At 35.7% G+C, this 16,849-nt stretch overlaps 1 protein-coding gene across 1 annotated transcript in view; it reads left to right on the top strand.

The window, feature by feature from the left end:
* Window positions 1-16,849, top strand: part of CSMD1 (CUB and Sushi multiple domains 1) — a 1,314,206-nt gene that overhangs the window by 1,015,180 nt on the left and 282,177 nt on the right. Inside the window, exon 22 of the mRNA XM_075498045.1 lies at window positions 14,529-14,698. Coding sequence (XP_075354160.1) covers window positions 14,529-14,698 — 170 coding nt within the window. The remainder of the gene's footprint in view (window positions 1-14,528; window positions 14,699-16,849) is intronic.

The following is a 16,849-nucleotide window of genomic DNA, read 5'->3' as shown; positions in this document are numbered from 1 at the left end:
TTTCCATGTGTCAACCCTTTGCTCTCTTGTTCATTAGAATGATTTTAATGTTTATCTCAGCCATGCACCTCAAGTTGTTCTGCAGTATTATTCCAGCTCATCACAGAGTTTTGAAGGCTCTACCTAGAGTTTCCCTTTGGGTCATCACTCCATTTCTAAATGTGTCCTCCAGTTGGATCTCTCCGTCCTGACTAGAAAGCAGTTTGTGCCTACAGCCACCTACTTGCTACTATTTGATGAAAAGAGCTGTACTGTTAACAATTAAAAAGTGTGGAGAAGATTCAGGCCCTTAGGGCTGACTCCCTTTTCACTGTTTAAAGAACAGACATGATCATTACCAAGGTGGTGTCAAACTTCCCCCATTTCAGAAGATTAAAGTTTTTCTTCTTTTTTTTTTTTTTCTCTTAAAGCTGTGCTTCTCCTACAGAAGCAACTCCCCATACCGTAGCTGTCCGTTGAATTTTCTGTTTGCATTGACATGATGTGTCTTTTCAGGAAGATCCCTCCCCTCCACCTCTGTATACCAACTGTAGAAACACTGGGACTGCCAATCTCCTCACAGAGAATTTCACATTCTACATTGAATTGTTTAAAAGAAAGGTAGTGCGGTCATCCATAACGAAATCTCATTTCCTGTAAGAGCTTCCTTGAAAAACACTCAAATAATGATGATGGCTTCCCTGTCAAATGTGCTAGTAGTTGATGTCTGCAGATGAGACACTTCAATCTCTTTTCACACAAGAGTACTAACTGTTTCCTATCTTTCTAGACACAGTGATTGCATTTGGAAGAGCTATCCTGCGGTCTTTACTTAACTAGTGACTCACTCCAGCCAGTACCCTACAGTAAGGCTTTTCTGCAGTTACCCACAGTATAAGTATAGACAGTCTTTTGAAGGAAAAAAACTGGCTGACTGCCTTTATGTAGATGTTCTTTGAGATATGTTGTCTAAATGTACATTCAGTGTCCTCTTTTACTCCTCTCCTCAAAATTTGCTGTAACTGTGAGGAATGCAAGATTGAGGGGAACTGAGAAAGAGTAACACTCTGCTACTTTGCTATTTTGTGTGATGCACAGAATTAACGGAACTAGGAGCACATTTCTATAGATAATGTCAAGGTAAAAATACCCTCCTAGCAATCCTGGCACAAGGCTGCTTGGAAAATAAACATACACAGTGTCTTGAAGAAGAAATATCACTAAAATAACCCATATCTTTAGGTTTGAGAGTACTGATATAGGCATCTGTTTTTTTACTATTCTGAAACAGCTTGTCACCTATAAGGTTGTTAACATTATCATCTGGCACATTGCTGTAATTGGCATGTTTGTCTATGTGTTGTAGGTTTAACTTCCCAAATTAACTTCTGAATCTTTTAATTATAATTTAAAATTACCGGTTTTGTGTTTGTTGGTATGCTTGTGTGTGGGTAAAAACCAAGCTACTGGAGTACAGACAAGCTTCTCCTGATTATCTTTTGTCTAGTTGAGGTTTGAAAACAGAAAACAATTTCTATCCCCTTCATTCATTGACATCTCATCCTGTGTTATTATTAATTGTTTTGTTATTATTGCTTCAATTATTATTCCAGTGTTTTCCAGAAATAATGTATTTTTTTCAAAAGCATGTGTTTGATTACTAATTGTGGTTATGATGGGTTATTGACACTACTTCCACATATATAATTTATTCTCATTATGTCACTTGCTTTTACATAGTTGCAAATGTATGTATACATTTATACTTATTTCATGGCTGTGTGAACAAAATTGCCCAAGAGTGTGGATACATATTCTTCTCACTTTTTCCTTCCAGCAATAGATCTTTTTTTCTCTACCTATAATTACACAATTCTATTACAGTTTCATTTACATTTCACAGCTGACTACGTTTTTCCTGAGGACAAAGCCCAGCTTTTAGAGAGTTGGTCCCTCTAGAGTACAGATCTGAGAGTAAAGCTCCTAGGCAGTCATGCACTTCTGCACATCCCCAAAACTGTGTGAATCTCAGAAGCTTGGTGAATACTGGGGTCCAGAAATGACATGGAACAACTCCTTAGTCTGTTGAAGTCCCTGATTCTAAGGCTAATGTCCACCTAAAGGAGGCCATCACAATCAGGTTTCGGCTGCTATCTTGTTGTCTTCACTAGCCTTTTAAACAGGAACCACACAATTTGTCTGGGAAATCTGTTACTAAGGCAGATTTCCTAGATCTCATCTAGCATACCAGGACTATGCTTTTAATCATACTTTTCTTACCTTCCAGTTTGCTTTAAGTCCAACTAGTCAGGAGCTTTCTACCACTCCGTATTGGTTTTGTACTACTGTTAAAAAAGGAATTGGAAGACTCATAGGTTAGGAGAAGAAACATTCCTATAAGTCTTTTTTTTTTTTTTTTTAATTGAATGTAACAATTCAATGAACAAAAAAAATGAACAATAGAAATAGATCTCAAATCCAGAAAATGCTCTCTCTCCCCACAGTGTATACATTCTTCCAGCTCAGTGCCATACTCCAAAGGTTTCACTGTCACACTGCAGTGCAGAATGCTGTTCCTGGCCTCAGGAATTTCATATTCCCTTCTGCACGCTGGAATGGCTTTGTCATAGAATCATAGAACCATAGAATCATATGGGCTGGAAAAGACCCTTAAGATCATCAAGTCCAAATGCCAACCTAGCACTGCCAAGTCCACCACTAAACCATGTCCCTAAGCGCCACATCTACACGTCTTTTAAATACCTCCAGGAATGGTGACTCAGCCACTTCCCTGGGCAGCCTGTTTCAAAGGCAGTTGTCAGTACTAAGAGAAGTGAGATGCTGCTCTGCTTCATTTTTTTGGATACCAGTGGCAAGTATCTTCTCAGGCTTGGCAGGGAGAAGGGTATGTGCAAAAGCAGAAATGTGACATGAAACCAGATACCCGGTGAGTATACACATTTCCAGAGATAGGTGGCTGATAAGTAGGGGCTGAGGGAGAGGAGGGAGTTTAGATTGCAGCGTCGAACGCGTGCATCTGATATACACCTAAATCATCACCTAAGTACTTTTTGAAATGTGACTTTATCATTTGCAGTGATCCTCTAACAGGTGAGGAATGAGCCTTTTAGTTTTAGTATTCCTTTATGGTGCAGTATGATATGCTGACGAAATTCTGAAGGAGGGGAGACATTCCATCTTTCCTTCCTACTTGCCAAAGATGTGCTGTTCACTGATTATTGGAGACAATGGGTAGAAACCTGAGCAGAGACACCTTTACAGTGAATTGCAAGGTACAGTGCCCAAGTGTAGGTACCTTCTCTTTTCAAAAGACATTTCAGAAATTGCTAGTTCACCCTGCTGGATTTGTTAATCTCTGAGGGGTACAATACAATAAATGTATGTTTATTGGATCACAGAAGATACGGCTCTGCTATAAGAAAAGTTTAGGTACAAAATAATAAATTTAGTTTATCCCATCATATTCTGTCTGTAATATTAATTGCAAAATTGAAGCAGTAGTAAGATTATAAGACAAAATAAAAGTGGATATTTGGTTGTATTTACTAATCATTTTCTTCTAACTCCTTAATATCTTGGCTAATGTGAAAGGCCTTTACCTAGCCTCTCTACTCAGCATTATGGCTGAAGAGCTACGCTTGTTATTAAACATGGTTATTTTCCCCTGTTCACAAGGATATGTAACTAAACACATTGATCACCTCTTCCAGGATTTAGGCATTCAGACATCACATGATAATGGGAAGGAAAGCCTGAATTAGTTCTTCAATTCTCCTTTCCAAGATTGTCTTAACTTAGATTTTTCATTCTATTACCTGATTTGCACGCTGCTTCTTTCTACTTGTCTGGGTTTTCCCTGCTCACTATCTCCTGAAGAAACTGTGATAAATTTTACCTAGGATATATAATGAAAATATTATTTGTACACTATATAGTGTACACTATATTCAGTTTAAACTAGTCTTTCATGGTAAGCATTGCATAGAATTCAAGCATAACACATTAATACAATAAACTTAGTTTGAGTGCTAGGATTTTTTTTTTGTTTGGTTTGGTTTTTAACCTGCATTACTTTCCTGTCCCCCGTTAGTCATTTCAACTGTATGGAGTGTTCCTAAAGCAAGCTGTGAAAAACTTAAAGGATAAAGCTGAAAAGAAACAGCTACTTAATGTTTTCATTTCATATTTAAGTGGTGTTGCTCCTTTATTAAATTTTACATGGCACTTGATTTTTAATGGTACATTAATACAGTATTTGAGTAAAATATTCACCAAGGTATTGTTCACTGGTATTCACATTAATATCACATTAATTTATCATATTCAGTTGTTATAATAAATACTACATGAATAATTAATGATAGGGTGCTACAATAAATTGCTGACACTCTTTAATAAGCTGTTTCTTTTTAATAGTTTAGTTAGTATGCATTGCAAAATCATCAATTATAATTAATATACTTTGTCATGTTGTAGCATTGAGTTAATTTCCATCAAGACTGAAACATAAGTAGGAACCTTGTTAGCCTGAATAGCACTGGAGATTTCTGTGAGACCCTTGAGATCTGGCATTCATTGTTTTCTTTAAATTCTCTGTAGCATAAAATTTGAATTTGAGTTCACTAAGTCTGAAAATTGTATTCATTTTTAGCTAGTGTTTAGGCAAAGAGAGCTCTCATTTAAGAGCTGCTCATGAGCAAGAAATCTTATATAACATCAGTAGCTGAATCTCTGAATCTTCAGACAGTATCCAGGACCCACTGTATTTAGGAACTCTATATTTAAATGCTGTCACATTTAAATTGTTGAATCTTTAGGTTGTTTTCTATTTCATACAACATATTTAATAAAGTTATTTAATAGTTTTTTAATAACGTCTATTTATCTTATAACATTGCATTTTTATAAATACAATAGAAAGGTGTTTTTAAAATCCCTGTTTTTCTTAACCCCTCATTTTTCTGTCATTTTGACATAAAATTGAAGATTTCTTCAAGTTAGTGTTTGAGTCTTACTGTATATGAATCTTCAAAATATGGTGCTATATAGTAATGACAGGTTTGAGTTGTCTCTATTTCAAAACTGAAACTTTAATATACAGGAAACACTAACAGATTTCAGCTAGTGCATAGTGGGCACTCTGACTCTATTTTCAGAATGAAAAAAAGGAGTGATTTGTATGAGACCTTAATCACCTTATGTGAGACCTGGTATGAAATTTTAATCACCTATAGTCACAAGGAATAATGATTGCCTCAGGTCACCCTTTTGCCTTATTTCTACATTTTAAGGTTGTGTATGCTAAGTATTTTTCTTGATAAGACAGATAATGTAGGGATGTTTTTGTCATAGCTCATTATCAGATGATATTAGAAAGAGTAGACAAAAATCTAAAAATAACCTAATTTTTTTTATAATAAAAAAAATGCCCTCACCTTGGATTCTGCCAATAATCCCCTGAGGCCAATCATAGGATTTGTTTTGAGAACCTGAGTAGTGTTTTATGTCAGTGGCATATGGATTGAAAACTAAGCTGTTAGTTTGAAAAGCTAAACTATCTGCTGTTTAGTCCTTCCTTTCCTACCCCATTATTCTTTGCAATGGAATGGTACAAAAAAATATGGAATAAGAGGTTTGTTTTCAGCAAGGCATTTCAGTAAGGTTTTCAGTGAGGTGTTCTAACCTCATCATCATCATACGGGTTTTGCTTAAAGAATATTGAGAGAGGCTTACATGAACATGCTTTATTAGTGTGGTCCATAGCTGATGACCTTCCTTGACTTGAAATCTATCTTAGAGAAGCAAACAAGGCGGGAAAAAAGAGAAGGGGAGAGAGAGAAAAAAAAAGGGAAAGCCACTCCTCAGGCACCAGCTGGGAAGAGGAAGGAGAGTTCCCAGACAAATATCTCTCCAGTAAAGGTAGTGGTGACAGTGATGATGATCGTAATGACAAAAAAGCCAACGTCTTCCTGCTTTCTCCCTAGTACACTTATATTTTTCATGCAGACCTTCTCAAGCTCCTCATTGGTAACTTATCATACTGTTAGCACTGAATGGAGCATGTGTAGGTCCTGCAGACTAAATGGTAATCAAGGTTTGTGCATGTATATTATTGTGTCATATTTATTGTGTATTAAATATAACAATTATCTGCTCGTTATCTGCTAGGCTTTATTCCAATATGAAGTTACAGGCTAAAAGCCACCAGGTTTAGAGTGATGTGATCTTAGTGTAGACTTACAGGCTAAAAGCTACAAGGCAAAAGAGTGAGAAGTGGGGTGAGAACAGTATGATTTAAAAATCAATGGCAGTCACTTTTTAGGAGAAACCCAGCGTAACAGTGGTTCTGAATTCAGCATTGCCAGGTGAGAACAAGAGCACTTGTGGTACCAAAGTGAAGGCACTGCCACAGCAGCCTGGCAGTGTGTAGATGTGTCCTGGTTTCAGCTGCGATAGAGTTCATTTTCTTTATAGTGGCTGGTATGGGGCTATGTTTTGGATTTGTGCTGAAAACAGTGTTGATAATACAGAGATGTTTTAGTTGTTGCTGCACTAGTCAAGGACTTTTCAGCTTCCCATGCTCTGCCAGGTGCAGAAGAAGTTGGGAGAGGACACAGCCAGGATAGTTGATCCAAACTGACCAAAGGGCTATTCCATACCATAGGACGTCATGCTCAGTATATAAAGCTGGGGGAAGAAGAAGGAAGGGGGGGACATTTGGAGTGATGGCGTTTGTCTTCCCAAGTAACCATTATGCGTGATGGAGCCCTGCTTTCCTGGAGATGGCTGAACACCTGCCTGCCCATGGGAAGTAGTGAATTAATTCCTTGCTTTGCTTTGCTTGCGTGCGCAGCTTTTGATTTCCCTATTAAACTGTTTTTATCTCAACCCTTGAGTTTTCTTACTTTTGCTCTTCCGATTCTCTCCCCCATCCCACCAGGGGGGAGTGAGCGAGCGGCTGCGTGGTGCTTAGCTGCCGGCTGGGGCTAAACCACGACAAGATGAAAGGTTACAGGCTCACAAGTGAACAGCTGGCTGCAGAATTGGAGATGAAGGACTGCTAACATTACAAAGATTAAGGCATTGTGCAACAGAGGTGCTGTGGAAATTCCACGTGCACCTCGCCTTGATGCAGCATTGCAGTTAACAGGAAGCTTCATCTTCTTGCGCTGCATTTGAGTTTGTACATGAAGCTGTGCTTGAGTCCAGTCATATATTGTGTCTGCCCTGCAGCAGTCATATGCTCAGCTTTAGAGACCCCTCAATCAATGACTGTGGAGAAACCCTAAGTTTTTGCTATTATGTGAAGACAGAGCATACGATGCTTGGTTCAGCTTTGTCCGTGATCCCCTTTGCTCTTGTTTCGCTATTGCATGACCATCCTACTGGGCAACAATATTGTCTAACAGAAACATAAAGAATTATCAACTGTCTGAGCTCAGCTTCTTCTCATATTTTATGAACTGCTGCACAATTGTGTAAATACAACAAAGAACTTCTGCACTCAGTAGAGTGCTTTGTGGCAGAGAAGCCTTTAAACTGAATATGTACTACTTTTATTTGATCTCTGCTTTGGAGATCTGCCTAAAATCCTGTCAAACCTTTTAGCAAGATGTATGGAAGAAAAATAATAAAGTAAACTTTTCCATTACACAAACTTATCGTTACATTTTACATGAACTGTATTTCAAAGCATTTCAAGAATCCCTGAATTTTGTTTGTTTTGTAGAGTTTGTGTTCATATTCAGGAAGTGTTTGATGCTCTTCAAAAGATCTATCCTCTACAGTTTCCTTTTATCCAATTTCAAGTGGGACAATGAAAGAAGAAGGAAAAAGTTACTTATGTAAATAGAATTTAAGTGACTTTATTAAGCAAAAGAACAAAGAATGGAGTCAAGTATCTGTTCCAGACAGATTGCTCTCACTGCAAGGGAATAATAGAACACTTTGATAAGGTAGCATTTTCCAGTCTGCTGCAGTCCTCAGCAAGGTTATAACAGACAACTCAGAAACTGCGGTGAAAATAAAGCATATAGTTCCTCCTCTAAAACCTTTTATGTGTGGACATAGGTAGTATACATTCAATAAGAGTATACCTTTTGAATTCTGAGGTGGATACTTTTGATTTTATAATGAATAAATAAAATTAACTTTAAAAAGCACACAAGATTTAAAAGTTGTAATAGAGAATTAGATTAATTTGCTTTTATCTGCTTTCCACCTTTTGAAATGTAGAGCCAGTACCATATAGATTTTTTTTTTTTTAAAAGAAGATGAATTTAAGGGACCTTGTCTTTTGGATGATCTGGTTTGGCAGACTTCCATAGTTTGGCAGATTTAAGAAGTGAAGAATCTGAATTGGAACCATATAAGTAGCTGACATTTACAGAACAAATTTCATTTAGTACATGCTAGTTTAAGCTATGTAACAAGCCATTTAGATGTGATGATAGTAACTTTTTTAAGCACCAACAGCCAAACTATGCAGAAAGAGTTTGGGAGCTGAGATTTTAGAGAAGTTACTCTTCATTTAGAAACAAAAGCATAAACATCTGTAGCACTATAAGCACATTTATTTAAACTAGCTACATTAAATTAGTATGCATTACAACTCAGTTACAACACAGTTTTGCTGCATACATAAGGGTGTATTCTTAAAGGCGGTCATTATCACTTGCTCCTCATCCTCAGCTAAAGATGCACAGCTATTCAATGAGGACATCAGAAAAGTATCCCCTGCTCTTAAGTTACAGATGCTTAAAATCTAATGTTTTATAATAGAAATAAAAATATGTTGGGTTTTTTTTTTCATGTCTGAATGGTTCTTTTGTAGTTCTCTTTCAAATTAGGGAACTAGATTAGCTAGGATGTTTTTAACATATAAGTGTTTAGTGCTATTGCAGTTCTTAGAATCTAATTCTTTTACAGTCTCAATAAAGTTTCGTATTTAAATTATCATCACTCTTTATTTATAGTCCAATTCCAATTAGTCAGACCCTTTTAATATGAAAGCAACCTCTTAATTTTATAGATCTTGTCAGAACACAGTAGGTGCTATTTCATGTTACTTCTGCAAGGATGTGCCCGTCTTTCTTTCTCCCTCTGACTCAAAACACTTGTGTTCAAGTTGCAACAATCCCCTATGTCCTTCCTAGAGCAAAAAGAAGTCTCTCCTATCCTTGCGAATGGAAGCTTTTTGTCATTTCTTATGACATCTAACGAATTATCAGACTTTTGCTTTCATTATATAAAATTCTCTACTAGTTTTCTTTATTTATTTGTCTATTTTTGCTCAAAACAGACTTTTGTACATATTCTCTGTTGAAAAATCTCTCGGATTTCCCATATTTTGGGTTTTGCCACAAAATATATCTGAAATACCTGAGTAAATTGAAATAAATATTATGATAAAGTGACAACTGGATCTTTTCTGTTTAATCTAAAGAGTGGATTTAAGTGCCATTTTTACTATTGATAGTAAAAAATTGGAAACTTTGAATCAATTTATTTTGCATCTTGAAAAATCAAATAAATTACTACAGAAACAAAGGAAAGGTAGGAAAGGTAGGAAAGCAAAATAAAGAAGGGATCTGTATTACATCATAATACATATTTCAGTGCTACATCTTTTTATAGCAATTTTTAGGTATTATATCATATGCAAATTTTAAGTTCTTAAATTGTATCTACAGTAATACTATTATAGTAGTCTAAGCACATCACATAATTTGACAAAGAGTATTACGAAATATATTCCTTTTCTTTACAGCTACAGCTGGAGGAGCTAGTCCCGAAAATACTATTTACATAGACCATGTTCTGTGGGTATGTTATAGTATACCTGTTCACTTAAATTAACACTGATTTTTCCAAGACAAGGTTGTGGATCAAAGTATGGAGACAGAATATCAACAGTAATTACTTTAAGATCAGTAAAGATTATTTCTCATGGCAAATTCTGTACCTGTCAATGTTTGCATAATTTGAAGGTTTGTAGATGCTAATACTGATATAGTTGATTTTTATTGGAGGAAGAGTGCATATGGTTAAAATTAAGTTAATTATATTTATTCAATGAAAATACAAGCAGATACAAGATTTTTTTTCTCATGTAGGGGGCATGAAAAATCTTTTCTCTTTCATCTGTCTGGGCTAGGGAGCAGATCATTATCCCAAGATGAGGGCAGGTCTCTGGAACTTGGAATCGGGAAGGCATTGAAGTAAAGTATTGGCATGAAAGAATAAAAGAAAGTCCTCTGTAGCCAAGAATTAGAGCACTTTCAGGATCATATGATAAGATTTGTCTGCTTAAATTGAGGTACTAAAATCAGTAGCTACTCATAGAGCAGATGTGCTAGATGAGGAATGTTGCATGACATCTTTCAAGGGTGATTGGCAGTTTTTTATTTTTCAGTTACCATAGGTGAATAAGCCATATCACTTCCTTATGCAAAACTGCATGGCTTGATCTTTCATCAAGAATGTAAGAGATGTGGCTTCATTCCTTTTGTTTCTGTAAAATAATTCTAAATTACATCTGATGCCTCCTAGCAGAATGATCTTGCCAATGTGGCTAAAGGCTGTTGGTTCATTTTGCATAAAGAATTAAAGATTAATTGGAGGTGATGAAAATGGAAGTGAACATGAATATCTTTTTCCAGTCTAGTAGTTCGGTACTCACATGGTAACAATGAATGTTGATTCATGGGTTATTTCAGAATTTTATTTCCCAACTGTTTAATGTATGAATTTCCTTGAAGAAGTGTTCCTCCTCCCCTGTTTAATGTCCTACCCATTATGCTAAAGAGGTTAGCCAACATTTGCTCGCTTTGTGACTAACTGATTTTCTAATCCCTTTATGTGAAGCAGAAGTCATAGGAGATGCATGTTTAAATCCCCAGAGGCAAAGTGAATTGAATTTAGGTGTCACACATTCTGGCTGCATGTGTTAATTACTGTATAAAAAAGCAGCAGCAGTATCAGCTATTGTAGATATTTTTAAAGAAAAAAAAATGACACTTCCTATACTGCTGAGTAAAATATTAGGGCCTTGAAGGGGTGAGATGCCTTTGACTGCATAAGCTTTTCCTGCTGACAAGACCAGATTCCGTATTGCTGTTCGTGGCTGCTCTTTTGAGTTTCTAGTGCCTCATTATGTGTAGGGAGCTCATGCAGTTCTGGACTGCAGTGTGCAGGAACTGTTAGAAAAATACTCAACTGAAGGCCTTAGGGCATAAGGTCCTTTGTATATCTGGGCATTGATCACAAATGAAAGAGATTTCAGGCATTAGGACACCAGATCTGCAAAAGCTCTGATGGTCTGGAGAGAAAGGAATCTTTCCATGGATGGGGCCAACATTCCTCTGAAAAAGGGTCACCTAAATCTCCAGGACATGAAATTGGGGGAGCTAATTAAACATGGCCTTAACTTGATATCCTAACATTAGCAAAAAGTGGCAAGAAAACCTTAGCCTGAACTGTGACATGTTTTGTATAATTTTCCGTGAGGGACAGAAGTTGACAAAGAAGGGCTTGCTTTCCTTTGGAAACCTCTTTCTGGGGGCTGTGTCCGTGATTTACTGACTGGCATGAGATGAGCTAGGAAACTTGACTGGTCAGAGGACATGAGCAACCCTTTGTCATGATAACGAAGGGAATCACAGGGCCTGACGAAACTGCATAGCTGTAAAATATTTGCAAGTTATCTGAGAAGGGGTAGTATGCATTGAAAACAGAATATGGTTGTATGGGTTGGGTTGGAGGTGTATGAGTGCCAACTTGAGTTCAAAGAACTTTGCAATGTAATTGAATTTTAGTAAATAACTAATTGTTCATAGCAGAAAGCATGTCTGCTTCTTGCAGAATGTAGTATAATTTAGCAGAGTAGTAATGGTATATTAATTTTAGTTTATAACTCTCATTATCCCTGATCTTATTCGTCAGTACTTTTATTCACAGATTTAAATTGCCATGGTTTTGAACTTTGGAACACAGACTTATCTGAACAGGAAATTTGGCCAGTTCTAGATTAGGGAAAGCTCATTGTACACTTTTGCTATTTCTGCATATATCTTAGCGGTTTACGGTCAATCATTGAAACAAAATTTAGAATACTGTGTGAACGTTATGTAAGACAAAACCTTTGCTTCCATAACGTTTTCCTATTTTCTTCTCTTCAGCATTTTATTTCTATATTTTCCAGTTTTTTGAAGGAGGTAGATAATAAGATACCAATGCAGCCAAAAGGAACACAGATATTTTTGCATGGATCTTAACTTGGGCAAACACTTGTTTGCAGAAGGCATCTGTAGAGTACTGGTGTTGTAAACACAAGAAGACGTCGAGTAGTATGGGTCTAAACATGTCTGGCATTAATGTTGGCATTGCTTTGAATTACATTTTATAAACTCAATTAGTTCTACCTTCTTCCTAAAAATCAAAGACAAAAATAGCTACATATGAACATGTACAAACAAATATAGATATGTATATGTAACCATATGTAACATGTATCATGTATTTGACAGTTCCTTTACCAAAGAAGTATCGAAATAAAAATCTAGTTCATTTGTCAGTCTGCTACAGTTCTTTGAAACATTTAGACAAAGTAAAGTGACTTCAAACATGTTAGAAATACGTGGTGCATCCCACACTCCCCAACAAAGGAAGAGTTCAGCTGTCTGAAGTTTAGTGGCAGGGGTTCTTATTCCCCAACACTCTTCTGCCTATTTAATATAATGCAGCTCAGGGCCTAAGTAAACTAAGGGAGGGGAAAACATAAAGCTCTACTTTAAAATAGCAAATGAACTCTAACTTATGAACTCTAACTAAATCAAAGATCCTGAGTCAGCTTATTGATTTCCTTCTTCACTTTGCCTAAGGAGAGCCCAAATGTAGAGTAGAAATAAGGCTCTGAATAAGACTGTGACTATCTAATTCCCCCCTTCCTTTCTTCCTCTCTTTCATCTTTCCTTCCCTCCTTCCCCCTTCCCTCCATCCCTCCCTGCCTCCTTCTCCTCCTCCTTCTTCCTCCCTTTTTTTCTTCAGTTTTATTCAAGGGAAGATGTCTAAAATACAGAAAAATTCACAGGTTTTAGGCTTTTCAAAAGCAAGAAGCACGTAAATTTGATGTGTCTGTCTCAGAAATGTAAATAAAAAATTTTTAGATTTTTTATTCGTAAATATAAAACATACATTTCTCCCTTATTATGTTTAAATTAATTATTTTCTGATACATCTTTCTGGTCTATCTTTACACTATATTTTCAAAATGATTCTTTACATATATACTTATTAAATGATACTCAGTTTTACCTAAAATTCTAAACCCCATACACTTCCAAAAATGAATATTTTAATGTCCTATGAACCCTAAAAGTCTATTTAACATTTATAGAAAAAATAGAGATTTTTTTTAAACCTATCACATCTTCGATAAAAAATATCTGTTGATTTACAATGATACATTAATTTATTGTTATTATAATTGTTATAACAGGTATTTACCAAACTCTGAATCAGGTCTTAATGATGTTTAGGTCAAAACCTGTATTTAACAGAGTATATTTTATCTTCATACTAAACAATGAAATATAAATACCAATCTCATCCACCTTAAAAAAAATGTAGATAAATATTAGTATGTTACTGTTACTGTGGGGTTTTAGAAGGTGTTTTTAGGCCATTTTTAAGCATTTGGAATATTTGTTTGAACAGTACACCAATATTATTTTCTATCTCTTTGGATGTTTTCATTTATGTGCCGAAATGTATATCGCACATTTGGAATAATTTTATTAGTCTTTATTCAGAACACAAACTGAGCCCATGGGCTGGAACATACCACTTTTCCTATACTTTATTATTTTCTTTACTGGGGAGCAATGACAAAAATGTCTATTGGAAATGTCAATAAGTTCTTACTACAGATGGCTGTGAAAAAGACTCACGTACTCTTCATCTGAAAAAGGGAGCTGTCTGCTTGGCTCTGACTGATATTAATAAATGTTGGGTTATTGTTTAGTTTTTTTGTTTTATTCCTGGTGGAGAAAAAAATACTTGAATGCTCTTGATTTATTGTCAGATTATTTTATCTCAGCAGCTTATTGTCTGCTTTTTCTAATACTTATTTGTAAAGCTGAACAGGGAAGTAAGTGAAATCAATGTTACATTTATTTGAAATGTTACCACAAATAACTATATTTCAACAAAACATCCAATTTTTATAGAATCTGGATAACCTGCATTATACGTTAGTCTGATGGGAAGACCAAGGGATAAATTGGAGGTAAAGGGAATTACATAAAAGCACCTAAGTGCACATAATAAACATACCCAGTGAAATGCAGGAGACAGCAACTTTGGTAGGGGTTCTAGGAGTTTGTCCTACAGATGAAATATGACAGAAACATACTTTTCCTAGATAGCCAGTTAGAGCTTTTATAGAGTCTAAATATTACTGCAAATAACCCATGTTTTCTTGAAATGGATAATTCACTTCTTTTTTTTAATGTGTCTGTTTTCTTTAGCTGAATGTGGAGCAACTGTCTCTGGAAATGAAGGAACATTGCTGTCTCCAAATTTTCCATCTAATTATGACAACAACCATGAATGTATCTACAAAATTGAAACAGAGGCTGGAAAAGGGATTCATCTTAGGGCCAGGAGCTTTCAGCTGCATGAGGGAGATATTGTTAAGGTAAAAAGAAAATAATTTCATTTTCTACCATGCTCAACATTCACATTGCATGAACAACTCCACTTCTAACACCAATTATTTTTATTTTCATTTCACTTTCTCACACAAAATGAATAAATTCCATGTGGATAGCATCACTTCCTTTATACTAGATTCAATTATTTATACTAGATTCAAAGAAACTATAGGTGACATTAAGAGTTCAATTACACTTATAGTGGGTTAAAATCTAAAAAGAAAACCTAAAATGTGAACTTGGATTTTGAATACAGAAGTTTCTATATTATTTTCTGTTTGCGGTAATATTTATGAGTGTAGCATGATGATTACTTAATAAAGGACAGGTTTTATTTTTGGTACATTTTAGGTACATTTTTAGTTTCTTATTTTATTTTTCTTGCACAGAACTGTTTGGGTTTTTTTGGTTTGTTTTTTTTTTTTTTTTTTTTTTCCAAATTAATTAATTTGCTCATATGAATAGAAAGAAGGTACCTAACATATAGCATTGTAATATTGACTAAAACCGTAATTACAGAAGATGGTTTTCATTCTTTATGTTGTAGCTAGCCTTTGAAACTTGGCCTAAATATATACAGACTTTGAACATGTAATGTACTTTTCTACAGCATGGCCATAACCTGTCTTTTCTTAATAATGGCTGCTCCATTCTTGTATGTACTGAAAATCAAGACATTCATCTGAAGTGTTGAGCATACATTAAATTACCTTTTCAAATTTATGTCTCTAAATTTTCAGAGTTAATTGATACTTCAAATCACCAGGTATTCGGAATTCCTATAGCAACTTGCTGTCTGGGGATCTCACAGCAACCCATTTAACATGTTAGAAATTGCTGTCTACGTTTCTAACTTGATTTTACTATTTTTATTTGCACTGAATCCTTCCAACAAGGAGTTTAAAAGATATCTTCGTTATGGATCATATTTTGGTGGCCAAATTTTTATCCATTTTGTCATCTTAAGAGACTCCATATGTAAATAAGCGTGACAATTCAATTTGAAGTTATACATTTCCTGCAAAGTACAAGGCTTCTAGAGATATGATAAAGGTGGGGAGAAAAAAAAAGAGTCCCCTTTAAGTATTTTTTTTTAATATAGATATTCATATCTTTGTTGTAATACCTGTTCCTTTTAGCAAGTACAGACTGGATTAGACCATGAAATAAACAAAACATTAAGAATCCTCAGCGTATTAGAAAGTTACAGCAAAAAAGAACAGCAGTTTCTCCATCTTTACCCACAAAATCATTGATAATAAACACCTCCATGCTTTTGTGGCCACCACATATGAAACGCTGCAAACCTTGGCCTATGGTTTTCCTTTAAAAACAAAGAGAACTGAGTAGGTGGGAAAAACATGTGGTATAAACATGTGGGAAAAACATGTGGTATATTTTCCTTTACTCCCATCTTCCATGGTCTGACGGTGCAGATCCCCAGAAGTATTTTTGCTCTGAACAGATGCAGCAGACAAGGAAGAACTTAATTGCCCACTGAGCTGCTTGGATATGGTACATAAGTCTCCCAGAAGCTTTGCACGTATCAAGTTTATAAATAATTTAATAAACTACCTGAACAAAAAAAATCTTAGAAAGCCCTAAACAAACATTCAAGAAACTCAATTATCCTTCAGAACATTTCATAAGCAATGTCAAGCATACTTAGAGATATTCCCTGGAGATATAAGAAAGATTTGCCTGACAGAAAGCTGTTCTGAGCAATCTCTTAGATACTTTCTTCTTTCATAGATCTGTTAGCACAATACTCCTGAGGGTCCACGGGAAGCAAAGGCAAAATTGTGGTGATGTCTGTACTGTAAGGCCTGTTCTCTGGTTCTGAGGCAACTGGTATGGCACAGCTTCCATTTATACAATCAAACTTTTTTCCCCCATAGCCTCTCCATAACCTGCATTTATAAAAATAAAGTCTATTTCCTATCCACTCCCATGCCAGGATGTCCTTGTACATATTTCCATTGGAATCAGCCCTTGATCTAGCCCTCAAACTTACCCAGGCATTGTCTGCAAGACTGCCAAAAGAAGCAGTCCAAAATCTTGACTGAAAATGTGCCGGAGGTTGAACAGAGTGTACAACTGAATGTTAATGTTTGGGGTTGTGTCCTAGCTTTGTT

This window comes from Mycteria americana, chromosome 3, assembly GCF_035582795.1.
Source record: "Mycteria americana isolate JAX WOST 10 ecotype Jacksonville Zoo and Gardens chromosome 3, USCA_MyAme_1.0, whole genome shotgun sequence".
NCBI classification, from domain to species: Eukaryota; Metazoa; Chordata; class Aves; order Ciconiiformes; family Ciconiidae; genus Mycteria; species Mycteria americana.
This window is presented reverse-complemented; position numbering and strand designations above follow the sequence as displayed.